We start from the raw sequence: 20,346 nt of genomic DNA, 5'->3' as shown, positions 1-20,346 counted from the left end.
GGTACAGCAATGATCTAAACTCCTCATGGCTTGAAGCTTTTATCTTTTTACACCAATACAATTTACACATTCAGCGGCCAGTTTCATTAGAATTAGGTTTTAAATAATTTCAGCTTAGCAGATTGCAAACTAGAACTGAACAAGTTTTTGTTTTCAAACGTTTACATTGACGAAAAAAGACTAGCAATGCAAATATTCAAAACTGAGCCACAAATTCCATTGCTTTAAAATGACCACAAAAACGCTCTTAACCATTCAAAAACTACCCGATGAGTCAGCAAAAGATGATTCCAGATGTTCAATAAAATTCAATCACACCCATTAAAAAATGAATTGCACTCCAGATAAGGAAACCTGAAAAAGTTTAACCAGCGCATCCTTAAAAGTATGTTGACTGGACATTTTACTTAACTTGATATAATGTCTGCAGAATATCAAAACCAAATAATAGTGATGCGATAAAAGGGCTTTCGGCAATTTTTCCTATTTTTTTTTTTGCAACAGATACCTTAAAATAGGAATTCATAATTTTTCAGAATCTATCAAAACCAAAAAACTACTCGAAAAAAAATCAAAAATTTAACGAAAAAATGGCCAGAAAGCCTCCGAAAATAACTTTGCAACACTCAGAAGACATCTATACAAAACAGTTTCATCACTTGTCCAGATATTTGCCCGAATTAAGGCAAAACCATAACCCACTAATGTTGGGCAAATTGCTCTTAAACGACAACTGGAGAGCAGTTGGCTTCGCCAGTAGCTAGCTTTGGCTTAGTGAGGCTAGCTTAAGATTTAGAGGGCGAGTGAGAATGGATGAGAGAAGGAATGCAGTGGGTTCTTTGGGGTGGGGTATAGGTCAATCGTGGGGGCGAGGTTAGGTTGCCTTAAATTATGATAACAACTTGGTTACTCAAAATCTCAAAATGCATGGGATGCATTAGCTTATTGCAGATCTAAAGAGACTTTGATGTGACTTAAAGAGCACAGATGCACGCGGCTTTCCTCCTGCACCGAGTTACATTTGAAAAATTTTTAAATTAATATAATACACGTTATTTATTCTTGAATGATTAATTACAAAGACATGTTCGCTCGAAATCTTAGCAAAATTAATAACTTACGTTTTGACGAGACTCCTGAGCAAAGGGTGCATAGCTATTCATCTGATGGTAGACGTAATTAGAAACTGGGCTGCTTTCCTGTTGTTGTTTCGTCACTGCGTCACCACCCCCTCCATACTGCCGTTTGCTTCCTAATGATGACAAAATTATGCCGTTGCTATCCGCCGCTTCCCAGGAAAAATCATTTGTGGGCACGGTGGCGCTTCCTCCTTTTTTATTCTTGTCTTGCTGGCCATTTTTGTTTGTCTTGACGTTTCCTTGTCCATTGTTGTTGTTGTTGTTTTTCTTATGCTTTCGGGAATTTTGAGAAGGCTCCGAAATGTTTTTGGATCCCGATTTGCTTTTCATATTTGTAGAAATAACAGAGCAAAAAGAGAATTGTGAAGAACGTTTTGTTTCAAACCTAATAAGATATTCTCTGTGCCGTATCTGAATCTTCAACACAAAATGTGACAGAAATTAAATTGCTTTCGAGCAATTGCAGCTTGTCAATTTCGCGATCGAAAGACGGCAAAATCTTCATGTAAAATTAATGAGTTGAGACAGGGGGACTCTTTCTTAGGTGTGCGCAATTTATTTGGCTGGAGTTACGGTGGTGTGGTGTTGTTTGTAGAAGCGTGATTGAACTATAAACAGATGTTGACGATAGAGTAAATTGTATATACATTCCAATACGTACAAGACAATTCACAAGTGGCAGACTAACTATGTAGCTATGTTGTTCTGCTACAGGCACGTTTAGTATACTCTAGTTTAAAATATCTCTTGTTCTTTTCCCACTTTAGGAGCAAGGAAAACGCCGGAGATAACTAAATATTTAGTAGGAGAGACTAGCGCTATTTCGCACCATTCAAAGACAACACAATAGAGCACACGCTGTAACAATTATCTCCCCCTCCCGGCATTTCAGCCTGAAAAAAAGATGGCCGGTAAATTTAAAGAGAAGCAAAGCAAGGGAGATTATTATTATATCCAGCGGCCATAACTTATTATATTTTGTTACAAAGCACTATTATTGAGGTTTAGACAAGCGTGAAAAAAAAAGAGGATAGGCTTGAAAGGTGGAACAAATACTGATGCATTATTGCGTTGATTTCTCTTATGGCTTTCTGCTTTCAACCAACCAAACAATTTAAATGACTTATAAGGACATTGTCGTTTTAACTGATGCCGCTGTTGTGCTAAAATGGGTAACTAAATCAAAGAGAAAGAAATCAGGGTGGATTTTGAAAGTAGAGTACTAGCTACCTCCCGCTTTACACAAAATCGAGTTAGCGATAACCGGGAAAAGGGTAAGGTAATTTATTATCCTCCTGACACGGTAGGAAAAATTCAATTTATACTTACCCAGAGAGGTACCGACTGCGCTATGTTGCCTCTACTAATAAAATGAGCAAAAGACAACTTTAATAATGTCAGTTATTAACAAAGTTACCATTGAGGCAAAATCCCGTGATAAAAACCGGGGCTTTCGTAGAATATAAACAAGGCTAGCTAAATTAACTTTGATTTATGCCTTAGTAACTATTTTCGTTGGCAGAACTGTAAAATTCGGTCACAGTAGCTTATATTCTTTCACACATATCTGAACTGTTGAGTTTATTCTTTGCAAACCTGTGTATATAATCTGGTGAGGTTAATAATAAACAACACACAGGCCTTTGTTCAGGAAATATGCCCCAAAATATGTGAACAAAAGCCCCTAACGATAGTTTGTTTACGTTCTCTCGGGCACAAGAACTGTCTCCCAGTGAAATTGATCACGAGGGAACACTAATGACTTCCGGGGTAAACTGTTGTTGACCTTGAAGAAGCTAACGGTCACCTTTTCACACTTTGACAAGTTTTCAAAAAAGCACGTCAAATGTCGGCAACAAACATTTGAAAATTTGACCGAAATTTTATCTTATCTAAGGAATGTCTATCTGCAAATAATCTCAAAAGAGTTTGAAGTCGCATGCTTTGAGTGACAGTTTGATTTGAACTGGATAAAGATCAAAGAATTAATATCATAATCAGAGAGGAAATCCAATGATTTAAAACAACTCAAACTAATTGCAGGAAAATTCTGCGGGTTTATTTAAAACATCAAAGGTTATGGAAAAATTAAAACTATTTTTAGAAAAATTTAAACTACTTTGCCACGAGTAATTTGATGTTAATCAAGCTATGTTATAGAAAGTTAAAAAACACAAAGAACAATTCAAAAACCTTTAAAACCACCCAAAAAGTAAATATCAACTTAATCTGATCACAATACAAAAACTATCATAAAATTTTGCTATCATATGACGAACATTAAACAATTGATTACCATACGCACAAAAATACCCCTAGATTCCTTCACGTAAAACACATTTTTAAATACCTTTGTAAGAGGGGAAAATCTCATTATCTCCAAAATCCAATTCGAGATGTTTCCAGCATCCAACTCCTCCAGCTGGTGAAAATTCTATATTTAATTTCTAAGAAAACTTTTTACAGGTTTAAAATTTGCTTAAAACGCTTGAATTCAATTCAATATCTCTACCGTGGAATCTTTTCTGAAAACATTTTGGTAATCAAAATTTTTCGAGAATGCTTATAAGGAAAGCTAAAAATTATGCATATTGAAGTTCAATTTTTGCTTATTTAAGGATACTGCGATGTAGATGTAAATCATTACTTCCTTGGCTAAGCAAAAAAAAAGCACCAAGCAGGCCAAAACACTCAAAGAAAAAATAACCATTATTATCAAGAAGGAAAGAAAGAAAGAACGAAAGATTTTACTTCGCTTATGCGAAGACAAATAACAAGATCCTGAGGCATTCAAATTCAAGATGCCCCTATACTTCCACATTATTCACATTAGTAAGCAAAAATATAATTCACTAACTCATTGTTACAATCCAAATACGAGCTTTTTGACAGAAATCCGATGATTTTGTTGAGCTTTTTTCTTCCAAATGTATAATGATTTATAACTCTTTCAATTTGTTTAACAGAATTGCATTTCTGCCTATACCTTAGAGGAATCATTAAATTTTCTTTATGCCAGAACTGAGACTAATAAACCCTTTCATTAGGCGTGTAGTTGCCACTTTTGATTTTTACGGTCTAATGACGATGTTTTAAAGCTTCTGCGCTCAAAGCTTATGTGTTCAAAAGATGTTGCCATATTGGAATGAACAGGTAATAGTTATATCAAACTCAAACTAATGGAAAAACTTAGGTATGAAATTTTCTTTTTGGACTGGACTTAAAATATTCTTTCCAAAACAAAACAGTAAAACAGCATTCGGAAACAACTTAGTAATTGTTTGAAGCAAAAGCGTCATAATAAAGCTGCTTGTTTATCTAAAGATAAGCTTTTGAATTTTGATAAGCAACGAATTAGACAATACATCGTAATTTTGTGATCACATATGATAAAAATCAAAACAAGTAGCATGCAACTATTTAACAATGATTTGAAAGCAATTAAACTAATTATCTGCGCCTAGACAGTGACACGAAGAAAATTCAAAAGCCAAACAAAAATCACTACGAATTTGATTTTTAGCGCAAATTTTTGACATTAATGGCAACTCTCAGCGGCCAGTGCATCAATTATGAAGATGAGATCAGTGACAGAATAAGTACACTTTTTGACAAAACTTCTTCGAAAATCTTAACAATCTTTATTTTTTTTGCAACAAGTAAATTAAAATTATAACCATACGGTTAAATATACCTGAAACAAAAAATATTTCAAATCATTCAAAATAATATAATAAACATCAACAAATTTCTTAATGAATCACATTACAAAATTTTCTCTCGATTGTTTTCTTCCAAAATATAAAAATAACTTTTAAAAGCTCCTACGTTAACTTAAAAATGTTTTCATTTTTTGCCAACCGAAGAAAATGTGGTAACTTATTCCATTTTTGTACGCATTGACGAACAATCGAATTCATTCCAAAGCTGGTTTTGGCATTTTGTCTAATTTTGAATTGTTTTGTTCGAGTATTTTGATGAAGACTCAGATACCCATGAAAATTTTCAGAATTTTCTGGCCTAGCGATATCATGAAATTTGATTAGCGACAATTTCGCGATTATTAGCTAAGCTGGTAGGGTCTTTGTCTGGATTAGCAGATCTCTCGCGTTGTCATACTTTTTGCGTAGAAAGTACACCTTTATAGCTCAGTTAATCTGTCCGTTGAGGCGTTTTAGGTTTTTTGCATAAATTTTGAAAAAAGATTCCCAAAAATGACAAGTGTCAAAGCACAAGTGATTTTAGAAGAAGAATGCGCGCGTTCAGGGACCTTGATATCTTATAAGGTAAATTGATCTTATAGAATGAGCCATCTTTTTCAAGGTTTTTTTCAGCTGCTCCTCGAAACTAGGATTCCTGTCAATTTGAATACCAAGATATCTGCAACTTTTTTGTGTAGTAGTAGTAGTAGTAGTAGCGAAGTCTTTAGGGATATACCGTGGGTTTTCACCCTTTGTGTCATTAGTGAGTAATTTTGGAATGTTGGTTACAGTTCGTGCATTGGCAGAGTATCCTCCAGGTACATAGATTGGCTTCGTTGAACTTTTCGAAGAACTGCCGAAATTGCTGTAAGAACTTTAAAATCTAATCTAATCTTTAATCAAATTTACTACCATTATAATTTTCAATTAAGCTGGGTGAGCACGGAAGAACGTCAAGGATCAACAAAACTGAGGCAAAACTCTTTACATAAACTATATTCATTGCCCAAAATTGTTTGAACACAAAATTCCACGAGGTGGGTGGTCGAAACAATTATAGCAGACATTTCTGTATTCAGAGCGCAATTGAGTAGAAATTAGATCTGAACTGAAATTGGAAAATGTTAACGAACTAAAAATCAGCGCGAAAACAAACATAGCCTGCAGATTGCCGGAAAATAGCCGCCGCTGACGCATATCGGAATTTAAACGCAAAATAAAAAAGGAGAGATAGAAAATGACAGACTTTTCCCATGACTTTCGAAAAAGTGTTCTCATTCGGAGTGCACTTTTAAATCGGTTTTAAAACTATACTTAACTCGGGTCTTTCCAATTATAGCCCCCCAGCTTAGTGGTCAGATAACCTATAGTCCCCCAATCATGGTAATTATACAATAATGGGGGGCTATAATTTTATGGGGGAGGGGCTCTAATGGGAAAGACTCCTTTATTCAACCTCTAAACTGACAATTTTAAAGCTTAGTATTGATGCCAGCTAGCTATTGCTCCAATGAACTTTGATAACCTCATGCACTGACTTAATGACCTGGCTTTATATGTTTATATTGCTTCTTTCGATCTTTTGATTTTGCTCTTTTGACTATGACCGTATTCACTACATTGCATATTTCAATGAGTTAAAGAATTTATAATACATTCAGTTAAAACAGTGATTGAGGTAAGTCAGAACTTGAGTTCTGACTTACCTCACTCACTGTTTCAACTGAATGTATTATAAATTTTTTAACTCATTGAAATAAGCAATGTAGTGAATACAATCATATGAAAATCGAGATTTATGTAAAACAGGAAACGTGATCCAAAGGCAAAGCAAATTTTAAACAACATAGCCGGATAAATCCTTAATTATAATCCAAATAATTGAAAAATTTAAGGACCTGAAAACCAACATTTTAACTGCAAGATCAAAATAAGATAAGCAATAACGCCATTGACTCCATATGCGCAAAAATGCACAAAAAGATAAAATTATTTGACAAATTCTGCTCAAGATTAGTGTTTTATATCTCTAACAATAGAAAAACATTGACTCTACGACATCGCGGAAATAGTTGTCAGAAATCCAAAAGGTGCAAAAACATTGGCAGGAATAAGAATCTCTCGGTGGCGTTAAGAGATCAGAGAACCTAAAAACTACATGCCAATTTCCTATACCACAGCATATTATAGAACTCCAGAAGCTGTAAAAAACACTCTCGCAGTTCTAAATAAGAATTGTTATCTTTAGGACATAACCGATATGACCACAATAGAAACAAAACAAACAAAACTAAAAAACAAATTTTCGTTTTTTAAAGTGCCAAAAAACGACTGCTAAGAACTAAAGCAATTAATTAGGTTTAATTATTCACAATAGCGGGCGAATAAAGCTGCCACTCTTGCAACTAAATGCTCAGACAAAAATGCAGTCAATTTTAGAGGAAAAAATTATATATTTGCGTATACTTTATATACTTTAAAACAATTACATTGAAACGCCACCGAAAGGAACAACTACGGAGGGCGATAAGACATCAATAACTACAACAAAAAATAGCAAAATTCAAAAACTTAAAAAAAATTTCTAAAAATCGACAGCGTATGTCATAAAAAGCAAAAAAGTATAACTGATCATTATTTGATAAAATTAGGCATTATTGGGAGCAGGTAAGACTTGTCAGGAACGAGACTAATGGAAAACTGAAATATGAAAAAAAATTAGCAAAACTCAAATTGATAATGTTTCCTGAAAACATTAAGTTTCAAAGTAATAGAAAACATTACCTTTGAACCAACAAAGGCAACTGAATTAACCTTATTATCAACCTATGAGACTTGTTTTTAATGATATTAAATGATAACAACCAAAAATAAATTAATGCTCAAAATCAACAAAAATCCAAAATAATATAAGATTAATTTGTGTCAAAGTAATGAGGCCCACTTGTCATGAACTCTAACCATTAATTCGGTTCTTTTAGCAGCCAATGAGACATTGAGACCTGCCAATAATTATACTATGTGATAAGACAACAAAAATAGTAAAAGAATAAAAGAAAAAATCAAACATTTACCAAAATATTGTGAGAATAAATAGTGTTAAATTCATATAAAACATCTTTACAAGTTTTATAAAAATAATTGTTCAAATACCGAATTCTCTCAAATTTAAAAACAGTTTAAATGAAAAACTACTCGTAAATCGTACACGCCTTTTCACTAACATCACTATTCCAGTGTGATTGAAATCATCACCCTAATTTGACCTCTCATTGAAATATAGTCGGAAGTGTCAGGAATCGATTCAAAGTAAAATTTTAAACAACAAACCGAGGAACACACTGTTAGCAAATTATGACTTTTTTTGCTTCAAACGTTAGCGTTGGGACTCCAAAAGCAGTGTTTATAAAACATTTTATTGTTATTTAATGGGCTTATATAAACCTAAATCAAGTGTTGGAAAACTTGAACCACCAGTACACCTCAGAATAGGACAAAAGCGGAACAAACACAAACAAAAAAAAACAAAAAGCACGAAAACTAAAAAAGCTGATACATTTTTACTTAAACTTGAGAATTCTAAATAACTTTATCGTATTATACCCAGAAAAATAAAACCTGCCGATTCGGTAGGCAACCACGCGACACTCAAAGCACTATAACCCAGGAAAAATAAGTAAAAATTATAAACTACAAAAAAATTGCAGAGTTATTTTTATTGATGCAAACATGAGCTAACACGTCTTTAATTGTTTTCACTTGGCAAAAATAACCCTAGCACACACCTTAATTAAATAATTGAATACGACAAAATCTTCTCAAAGTCAGAACAATTATGCAGAAATTCAAAAAAAATAAATTAAAAAATAATAGAATATTTTCTTTTAGAGCAAAATTACACTGATACTGAAGAAATTTTTAATCAACGAATAAAAACATAAAAACGATTTGCAATCAACAAAAATCACCCCAGTCACTATTAAAATGGAAGAATTTAAAAAACCAATAAAAACGTCTAAAGCGGCGAAATGACATAAAGATCTCAAAATAAGTTATAAAATTCTAGTGTATGATAGCTATGTTTATAAAAGCTCCGAACCGTACAATTATTTCTGAATATATTTTAGAACGATCGCTTTACCCGAAAAAACAGAATGAAAATAAACTGCTTCGAAAAAGCCACACGTGATCAAAAATTTAACTCGCTTAGTGAAAATTTTATCACGCTTTTTTTGCTCTTTCGGAAGCTGGTATGAAAACAACCACCACTCTTTTTTCCGCTCTCCATTTTTGTCCCACAGGAAAATAGCAAAAGTTTTGCACGTAATGCATTGACTTTTACATCCTGTTTTAGGACAACTGGTCCAATTAAAAACATAGCCGGAAGAATTTCGGAAACGACTCGAAGAAATTGACTACCCTAAACAACATAATGAGCCTCCTAATTAGTTACGCTAATCAATCTGAAAGAAAACAGGAAAATTAACAATGCAAAATTAACTGACAACAAATATTGAAGAAGAATCTTATAAAATTTCATGCTGCACCAAAACGACTATTGTTTTATATTATTTTTAGTTTAAGCACCATTTAAAATCTCAAGATTGCCGGAAAAATAAAACAGATAAGTTTTTAGTTTTCGCCGAATAAAATTACAGATGTAATATAAGTTTCAACTCAACAGAAAGCTTCTTCCACTCAACAGCGACGGCCTCCGAGAACGAATTTGTGCAAAAATAAGCACGAATTTTCGGAACACAAAATTTTTAATTCTTTTGAGGTGCTTATTTGGAAAACAGGGAACCTGCTTCACGTAAGTTGACGTTAGTTTCGAAATTGACAAACAAAAAGTCAACAAGCGGCAGATTTCATTATTCACTGAAGTTTTGCAAACAAAAAAAATGGCAGATCATATTAAAGCGAATTATAGTAGTCATGTGATAACATTAAAATTCTAATTAACTCAATTAGGACTGATGTTTTCATTCGATCTCGAACTGACCTCACTTTGCGGAGATAATAAAAATATTTTCGAACTAACTAAGTTGACCTGTCGTTGCGGCGTACCTTCAAAATCAACAACGTAGAACTCTTGCTTGATCACTTTAGTTGCCATCTTCTGTCAGACGTAACAGACTATGCTTTACAATTTTACATATACGAATAGTCATGTGCTGACTATCTAGTAGAATTGACAAATTATTTTCGGTTCATTCAGCTTATCGTCAAAAGGCAGCAAGCAACTGGAAAAAATTGGAGGACCAAGAACCAACACTTGTGTCACACCCGACTTAACTTTAAAATAACCAGAAGCACATCCATTTATGATAGATTTCCAAACTATTCAAAAGTTAGTTTTTGATAAAGTGACACCACAGATTGTGAACCAATCCATTCTGCTAATATCTCAAAAAAAACTCTGATGATCAATGATATCAAACGCCAAAGACATGTCTAACCCAACATAAATCAAGGAAAGCGGCTCATTCAGATTAAAAAAAGTTCATTAAAGACTTTCAGCAGAGCTGTTTCCGTGGAAAGCGCGCAACAAAAAACACTCAGATACTTGCTCGTGAGAGTATTTGATTCCAGATACATATTAACTTGCTCAAAAACAATTCACAATAACCTCTGACAGGAACCTTAGATTTGTCACAGGGCGATAACTTGACAACAATTCAAGATCAATGTCAGGCAAATCAATTTAAACAAGGCCTCAAGACGCCTTGTTTGAATTGATTTGAAAAATATCCTGTCCGAAGAATTAAACTAATTATCACAATTAAGTGGTCCGGAGAATTTTTCAAAAAAAATACATAAACTTGTTGGAAATTACATCACTCGGTTCGATAATTGTAAAAATTTTGATAGAATTAATTAAAAATTGCTCACTGTAAAAACCTGAAAAATGTCCAAGATAGTTTTATGTGAATTATTCAATTGCAGAATGCCCGTTAGAGGAAGTGAAATTAATACGGTTTGTCTGTTTAAACAGAGAAACCTTTAAACCTCTTTGCTAGACATTCATGTTCCCCTAGTGACTACGGCAGGACATTATTATTTGTTCAACACAGTTGTAGCAGAAAACCTAACAGGCTTAAGTTCACTCTCAGCACAATTTTCAAGTTATTCACCTTTTTTGCAAAAAGCTAAAATTACTCCCAAACTGAATTAAGAAACCTTTCTTTGGCTTGGGAATTTGTGTTCTATCGGTAAGTTTTCTCAAACCTTCTTATCCAAATTTTCGTCGTTCTTAGCTCATCGCCAAAGAAAGGGCCCATGATTTCGAACAAACTTTGTTTCCAGAGGGTGTTTCCAATCCAAATAACTAGCTTCGTTCAATAGAAGACAGTTCCAAACATTTTCTGGACTATCTCTGTCGATCGGAGCAACGTTTTTTTTGCAAAACCTACCACGTCAAAATTTTGCCAATTTCTGAATGAGGCCGTTTTTATAGCTAAACTCTCGTGCTTTTGCAAACGTGCACAACTCTTTGATCAAAGTGCACAACTCCGTGATCAGAAACTTACAAGGGGTTCTGATACTTCAAACTCAAAATCCACGGATGTTATAACGTGGTCTAAAAGTCCACCACTTTTGTTGAGTTGGCACACTCACTTGAAAAATAATATAATCCGAAAAGATGACCAATTTCTTGACGCATCATTTGAAAGCAGCATAGAATCATTGATATCACCTAAAATGAGTAATTTTTTGAACAAAAAGGCTTTCTCCTCAAAAATCAAGGTTACCTCATTTATAAAGACTCGAACATTTGTGCTTGGTCGACGGTATATACAAACGAAAAGATACGCCGACTTATCCGCGTAAAATCAACAGAAAGCCACCTCCGCGTTTGTTAAACTTATGTTTGGAAAAATATCGACTCGTAAAATTCAACCATAGTACACCGCTAATCCTTTTTTCTTCCGTTTGCAATGAGGTAAAAATAAACATTTGGACAACACTGCTTGAGAAAAAACTCATGATTTGAGTTATCTTTGATCCAAGTTTTTGTCCAAACTGTAAAGTCAAAATCATTAGCTTCAAAACAAGTTTATTTGGGAGGTCTTGTTGCGGTGCAATCTCGCATTATGTAAACAATTATTTACGCGGTCATTGACATATTTGAAATTAGATAGTCATGTATCAAAGGAGACCAGCCAATCACTCGCTTTCCGATTTAATTCAAAACGTAATAACGGTACCTTTTTGGCAGAAATTGGGGCGAATTTGAATTCTGTCGAGGCAGAAATCAGGGGAATTTGAAAACACAGAGAAAAGATCTCTGAAGAAACTTATCTAGATATCTCACGGATATAGAGTCAATCAAATCCCTCGTTCTTGTTTCGTTCGCTTATATGGCCAGTAGTGACAGGGTTCGTTAAAAAATCAATGTAGAGATGACGCTTTTCTGTGGCCTTTTAATTGCACTGACTGTCATCTGATGATTAACATTTGTGCTCGCCTTGAAAACTTTAGTTCTCCGTCATGAGACTCTTTGTCGGCAAAAATGTTTTCATTGCCTTCATTTTTCCGTTTTTTAATTACAATAGCTAGCACTGCTGTAGTCCAATTTATTAAAGCAGTTCTATTATACGGGTTGTTTAACATTGGTTGTTTGGTTGTTTATGCAAACTTGTCACTACGGGCCATATAAGAGAATAAAGCAAGAACAAGGAACTTGACTGAATCTATATCCGTGAGATATCTAGAGAAGTTTCCTCAGATATCTTTTCTCTGTGTTTTCAAGTTCGGTTCATTCAGAGAACTCATGCAGCTTTAGTGAAAAAAAAAATATTTCAAAAATCAGCAAAACTAACTTTTTACTTCAGCTTCAAGAGCAGATAGTTGATCAAAGGTCTGATAACTCTGTTCTAAAAGTGGCAAACAACTCGAACAACACTAAAATATCACTCCGATGCAATTTTTAGTCTGAAAACTGCAAGGAAGTTTCCATGAACGCATTTAGTTTTACATCTACTACAGATAACGCGTTCTTGTTCCGTACATAAACCCATGCACACAATGCATGGTGGATCAGATGGGGGTATAAAGCTGTCGATATTTGGGACAAATAAATACAAGCCAAAGACTGCAGTAAGCGCTGATTAAGAACTAACTAAACTTTTATATTAATCCTGTTATCTTAAAATGTAACCACAAGAAAAAACAAAAACAAATCCGTCAAACAAATGCGGAGTACTGTTACTTAAAATGTTGACTAAAAAAATGACTTAATGTAAAAAAGCTCGAAAAATTGTGAAGAACTCGTGCGCCAAAAAGTTTGTTCTCGGAAATCAGGAGTTCAGTGTTCCTTAAATTACTACACAATTTTTAACATTCGAACCTGAACCATACAGCGTTCTTTTGCGGGAAAATGAAAATTAAGATCAATGGCTCTACCCAAACGAAGTCTGGCCTCAGATACAACAGTTAAAGATTACAGTTGGGAGCAGAAACAGAATTAAATGGTACCCCGGATGCAGGTGGAGACGATTAATAAGTTTATCACAACAATTAGGCCACCAGCAAGAACCTTTCAACATAATTAGAGCTCATTCAATAAAACAACGGCCAATCGATAGAAAAAGCGACAAAATAGTTCATATGGAGAAAAATGACTAAAGGAAAAAAATGAAAGACATTGTAGGAAAAAATTTTTGACGAAACAGTGGAAGAAAATTATCCACAAAACGTTAAAACACTATTTCCAATCATTTATTTGGTAAAAAAAATTGTTACCGTTTCTTTTCGATCACTTACCCACCCAACACCTAGCAAAAACTTTTCAAACAAAAATCCTGAGAACGAAAAAAGAACGCGAAAAAAAAAGAAAATTGTATTACTTATTTCAGAGGAAAGTCCCTCTCTTAACTTCAGTGGCAATTTTTAAGAGCGAACTTAGAAAATAGATCCAAATTAATGATTGAACAATGAAAATTATAGCGAGAAGCTTTAAAAAAACAAGAAAATTTGTAAAAAAAGAAAAGCCAATGTTTATATCGAAAGCCAATCATAAATAGTAAAAACAGCTTATTTGAACCACAGTATTTTTCAAATACTATAAAATTTTGAAGAATACAAAAACTGCTTTAAGAAAACCTATATGACAAAATGGTTTTACAAAATAGCTCAAATTTCAATCTAAAACATCATTTTTTGAATCGGATGGTCAAAAAAGCTTTTGAATGCACTATTACTGGTTTGGGTAAACGATACAAACACCATTGGTTAAAAAAATGAGTTTTAACCAAAAAAGTGCTTTGAAAACGTCACACAATCGGGAAAATTATCTTAACGAAAAAATTTTACACCTACTTTTCTCGCGCGCTCTCTCTCAGAAATATAGAATAAACAGAAAACTACTCACTCTTCTCTCAGCTCTTCAATAATTTGACCAAAACACTGTCTTCACGCATTTCAAAATTACCAATCAAAAAGGACGCTCCAACAATAGACCCCTCCAAGTCATAAAAATAGATCAACATAACCACTATTCGAGTCGTTAAAAGACAGCACATAAATACAATTAAAATACTTTGGATTGTTAAAAGGATAGCGCCTAAAGAATAGCCGTTGAGAGGATGACGGCGGCTATTAAACAAATGTTTCTGAAAAGCAGCAGAATTTCTTAAGCTCCGGATCTAGTTATATTGAAAACAGCGGCATGAACGCTATGTTTATAAAAATAAATCGGCATAATACAGAACAATTTCAGAAGTTTTTAGTATCATTTTGCTTGTATATTTTTGTATAAACTTGTGTCTTTGCCATGAGCAAGTTCCCTAAAAATCATTACTGCCTTTAAACGGATTCTAAATTTCGAATATCATAGCTGCTTCTCCTTCGCTACATACATAATATATCAGCCTCGGTTTTGTCGGGCTCAATGAAGACCTTGAAATGAAGAGCAAATATTTTCAAGAATAATCTGAGATTAGATCAGTTTAGTAAAAGATTTACCCCCAAACTAGGCTCAATACACGGCGCACAATAAACATAAAAGTGTGTTTTGAGTGCGCATTTTGGTTGCGCTGGTTTCTCGGATAAAGCGAGGCAATAAAGATTATCGATTGATTGTCAGCTATTGTCAAAAATTATCAACCGAATCTCTTCCTTAAATTACCAGATGCATTTCCAAACATTCACTCTCTTATTTGCCGTTTTAACACCATACTACATTACCATATATACCATTCTTTATAAGCCTCATCTATAAGCCATTTGGAAAAAACGATTAGGATACCATTAAACAAGTGACTGAAATGTTTGTCTTCAAGAAGCCAAAACCGAAAGCCAGTGACGAGAGTGAAGATATGAGCACTGTGTTCCATTACAACTGGTTAGATGACCCAAAGAGAGGAAACAGAGGTAGTTCGACATTTTACAGTTGTAACTAATTTAATATTATGTACTCAATATAACCACAATTGTAACACAAAAATTACCAGAAAATAACTTCAAATGGAAAATAGCCAACGTATGGGTTATCAAACAACCGAATTATTTCAATCAACATGTTTTGGGTCATTGGGTCATTTTTGAAATGCCCCGAGAAATTGCTCACAAATGTCAACAAAATTCATGACATTAAAACCAAAAGTATCAGTTGTCGTAATTTTTATTGTTTCATCAGTCCCAAAGACAAAGAGTTAACACAAATCGAAAGTAGTAATAAACTACCACTTAGAGATCAATTAAAAAACAGGGAGACCCAATTGCTCAAAGGTTGAATAGTTGAAATACTTTCAAAAACAAGAGGGGCTCACAAGGATGCAGATAAAATACAATGGGCACGCAATTACCATTTTTTTAATTTGAACTTCTATTTCCTAAAAGACACCACATTATTGAGATGGGCCAAAATCAATTTGAATTAGCCGAAAACAGTAAGCTAAGAAGTAGCATTATATGAATTCTAAAACGAGACGATTCTCTAAACATTCACTGAAGCTATTGGAACGAGTAAAATGTCACCGAAAACACCCAAGACCCATCACGGCGACAATCATTGGCAAAGGCAACTGCGCCCGGAGTACCAAATTACACATTAACCCGGAAGCCACGGCAGTACGGAGCACAAGATTCTCAACAAATTCGAAAAATTCTCGACCACGACGCGGCTATAATGAGTCCTCCGCTTCGAAAACAACCAAAACACCACGAAATAATTCCAAGTTTTGGACCGATGGACATGTTTCTCAAAGCCGACTTAAAACGAGATATTAAGACACCCGACCGACATCGACAACAAGGTTTGCGGGACTCAAGAGGAGTAGCTGACTTGATTTCAGGCAGGGTTTTCTGCATTCTTTTAAGGTTTAACAACGTGAACGCTCGTTGAGCAAGTTAAAAATTTGCATGCTTCCACGGTCATATTTGTTGAAAGTTGTTTTAAAAAGATGCTGAGTGCTGCAGTTATTTAGGAATACACCAGGACCAAAATTTGTCATTTAATTGAAGCATATCTTTATGTACCTTAACGAAAAAAAAAAAAATTCGCTCACTATATCTGGTGAGAAATCCTATACCTTTGCAAATAAGGCTGCATGTTTTCAAATCTTTAGTCCTCTCTCATCTGTCATTGTGGAGTTTTTTTAAAAAAAAAACATTGTCGGCAAAGAATATACAGCGTATAAATCGACAGATCACCTAGAGCATAAACGTCTTTTAAATCCGTCTTAAGTATGTATGCTCATTGCTGTGATACGCTTTTCAAATCACATATGTTCTACCTACCATCTGAAATAATTGTTTCGAAGTGTAGTCTAATGGAACTACTCGCAGACTTGAGTCAGTGGGGGTACATCAGAAACTTTTAAAAATGTGCCACCAGCCTAAAATTACTGCAACAAAACAGCAGATAAAAATAACGCAAAAGAAAACTAAGCAGAAAAAGAGATCTTAATTTTTAAGAGAATCCATAAGTGGAATAGGTTACCTAATAATGTAAGAGCAATGGGGAGAATTTACTTCTCAAAAAATTTTTAACAGTTCTTCCAATGTCAGCATACCAATAAAATAAAAAGACAAATAGTATCATCCGGTCCCAGTTTTACATATAGGAACGAACAGCTTAAGGGTAATATCAAGGTAACCAGATAGTCTAGTATCCAGAAAATATAGCAGAATTTTAATAGATTAATATTTTATTATGATTATTTCGATATATATTTTTCGTTATTCTGAAGGCATCTGAACTTTAACTTTTCAGTTATATTATTAACTTACACGTTGGGATAAAAGTTAGTTTGCTAAAATACCTTATACTTCTCTTCTAAAAGCTAGTTATCAAAAGAGAAGTATAAAATTATATACTTCTCTTTTGTATTTTTTGAATGCGCTTATAGTTCTTATAGATAGTTCCAATAACGAAACATTTAGCAGACTTTCTATGAATACATTACAAAAATTTGCTCAAATAGCGCCAAACAGATTAAAATAATATTTCATAGTGTTTCATTTTTTAATTTGACAAAAAAAATACTGAAGTGCTCTAAAGATATTTTTCCAATCAAGGTTTTCGTGGCGCAATACTTTTAAATCCCATGGGAATGCAATTTTAACGAGTTGTTAATTTTAAAGCCAAATTATAATTAATGCAAAAAAGTAAAAAAAAATATTTTACACACTTCATTAACTGAGGGTTTGACCAACTATAGTGCATCTATTATTTTGCTGAGAAATTAGGGGGAAATTGAAGTAGCTTCATCTATAATTAAACGCGAATCCATTATTTGCTGTTACTAAATTTAGCTTCGTTCTTCCTATTGTATACAATTTCTTTCCCGTTGCTATTGGAAGAGCAGGAGCTCTCACCAATTTGTTATCTCAAACTAGTGAACACAATCTATTTATCAACCTGCTTCAAATCTTCGCTCAGCATTTTTTTAAGTCAAACCATTGTTGATATTCCGTCGTTTTTGTCTTCATTTTTATCCATTTTTAAAACAATATTTTGAGCTAATTTGCTCAAGTCATTAAAACTTTAAAAATTTTAAAATTTTAAATATTAAAAATCGGGAGTCTTTCATGAAAAAGACGTCTAGCTCATAGCTATCACGCATGCAACTCCTGTAAAAAATGCACGAACCAATGACAAAAACTGATTTAAAACATGCGATGTGAGACAAGATGTGTTCAAAATCTAGACGACGAGACAAAAAAAAACAGCAGAAAAAATTCTGAAAAGCAATCAAAAGATTTTAACTAAAAGCTTGAAAAATCCGTGCCCCGAGCACCAGACAAAATGGGAAGTCTGCAAAAAAATTAAAATCAAAAGTTTGTTCGTTTGTGACGTTAACATTGCCCAAAAACAATAATGAGAGAGCCGCTCTGTCCAAAAGGAATCAATCTGTCTCAATCCCACCTTGCTACAGAAAACTCAAAATATTGATAAGAATTAAAGTTTAAATATAACCACAGATGTTAAAAGGGATCAATTTAACAGCAAAATGCCGACAAGCTACCATTTAAACCACCGTAGGTTCATTGCGGTACAAAGAAATGTTCTCAAACAAAAAAAGACTTCTTGGCGTACAAAAAGTCCCTCCACATTAATGAAAAGTTTTTTTACACTATTTCTTACTCTCTTTAAAATGCGACAGGAACAAAAAACCATCCTCTCTTTTCAATTTCGTTCCGCGATTTGACCAAAAAATTCAAAAAAGTTCAAAACACTTCTATAAAATTTTTGATCGAAGTCTTCACCAGTATTCCGCAGAGTCGTGAAAAAATAAAGCGGCCCAATAGAAGTACAAAATAAAGCGGCCCAATAGTAGTAGGTCGAAGCCTTGGGTTTAGCGCCACATAAAATGCGGTCGAAGTTAAAGCAATTTTTGGAAGTTGTTGCAATGACCACATCTGCATGTAGTCTCCACGTTTTGTTATTTTCTCTTCATAAGTTTTTGCAGAAAAAAACGTCTAGTAGATATAGCTTTCTATTTTTGATCAAATCAAAATGTTGATAAAGTTTTGTCACTTTCTTAATGAGACATTTTCTGCGGAAGAAATTGTTATCAGTGCGGGATAATCAATTTTTGCTAGTTTTTATCTGTTCTAGAGTTAATTGACGTATTCGCGCAGTTTCTATGTTTGCTGTGAACTCAGGTGACCTCAAAGTGACAAAAATGGGAGCAGGTCGTGCATTTCTATATGCAAGCAAATTGGCACAATTTCGAAAATTTTAGACGGTCATACTAGCTGAGTTGTCGCTTTGTATACATCTTGTTACTCTCATGTAGAAATTTTCCAAAGTTTGCATGTTGCTTTTATTCGGCATCCAAGCAGCTAAGCAACGAGTTAGAATGAGCACGACATAACCCTTGTATGCATTCAGCATTGTTCTCCAGCTGCAGTGTTGAGATATGTTTCTCTTAATGGGAAAGGAGGCCTTCAGTGTTTTTGATTTTCTTAGTTTCAAAATTCTTGTTAGAAGTTTCTTGTGAGAAAATTCAAAACAGGAGTTCGTTAATAGCCGGCTGGGAATATGCAGCGACTTAAACATTTCTTATTGATATGGTCCTTTTTTTGCTAAATCCCAATTGTCCCGTTTGACCATTTAGATAAATGTATTCAGAAGATTGGCAAATTGCATATAAAATTTTACATTTTTCCACAGCAAAAATGTGATTCATATGCAGAGAATTCATTAGCAGAAAAATTAAATAATTAACAGATTTAATCGATGCCTTACTTTTTTAAAAAAATTTTGTCTGTCGCCGTAGAAAATTGCAGGATGATTGCCCATAAGTAAACCCTGCTAAACATAGGCAGCTATCGGGGCGAATCACCTCTTCATATGAACGACAGAAAGCAGCTAGGGAAACGTACAATAAACAACAGGAACAATGCCATCTCCAGCAGCCAGAATGTTTCACAATGTCTTGGACAAGAAGATCTTTACAGCCACCAAACAGCTGAAAGCAGACAGCTTAATGGAGCTGACATGTCAAACGGAGCATTGCATTCACCCAACAGCGTCAGATCGCTTCCACATCATCCTCAGCTTCCTCCAATTAATAGCACAAACAACTGAGGAAAATTGAATTGTATACACCAATCACCTGCCGGTAGCATACACATACTATTAAATATACCAATTTAAACACAATTGAGATATCTGACTTCCTTCATATTTTTATTTTCAATAAGGTTAAGAACACTGTAGAATTAGAAACTTGGATATTTTTAGTTTGAGCTCCGTTGCTTTCTAGGAAAGCATCAGTATTAAACATTCGAATCGTTGTTTTTGTTTTTGTGTTCCGTAAGCAAAGCCTTCGCAGATCTGCAATCTTAGGACAATAAAAAAAGAGTAGAGAGAATTATAGTTCTAATACTTTCTCGTTCAAACGAATCACTGTTGATGTATTAGTTGTTTAAAAAATTTAATTTACAGAAGCGTTTGCTATATCTTGCATCATTAGGTAAAATACAACTTAGAGTTATCCTATTTACAATTTCAAACAATTATTCATAGGAATATTTTTTCGTTTAAACAAAAA

General features: G+C 34.0%; 2 protein-coding genes across 2 annotated transcripts in view; one reads left to right on the top strand and one right to left on the bottom strand.

Annotated features, from left to right (window-relative positions):
• The window catches only part of LOC142340627 (uncharacterized), a 33,914-nt gene extending 31,487 nt beyond the window's left edge, over positions 1-2,427 (bottom strand). Inside the window, exon 1 of the mRNA XM_075391320.1 lies at positions 1,122-2,427. Within this exon, the coding sequence (XP_075247435.1) occupies positions 1,122-1,469 (348 nt within the window). The 5' untranslated portion in view covers positions 1,470-2,427. The remainder of the gene's footprint in view (positions 1-1,121) is intronic.
• Positions 2,428-14,917: 12,490 nt separating this feature from the next.
• Positions 14,918-19,972, top strand: LOC142341219 (uncharacterized). The gene is made up of 3 exons (XM_075392139.1): positions 14,918-15,214; positions 15,835-16,137; positions 19,615-19,972. Exons 1-3 carry the CDS (start codon positions 15,109-15,111, stop codon positions 19,878-19,880), a joined length of 675 nt encoding a protein of 224 aa, XP_075248254.1. The 5' UTR covers positions 14,918-15,108; the 3' UTR covers positions 19,881-19,972.
• Positions 19,973-20,346: the final 374 nt, after the last annotated feature.

This window comes from Convolutriloba macropyga, chromosome 6, assembly GCF_964194025.1.
Source record: "Convolutriloba macropyga chromosome 6, txConMacr16.3, whole genome shotgun sequence".
In the NCBI taxonomy this organism is placed as follows: Eukaryota; Metazoa; Xenacoelomorpha; order Acoela; family Convolutidae; genus Convolutriloba; species Convolutriloba macropyga.
This window is presented reverse-complemented; position numbering and strand designations above follow the sequence as displayed.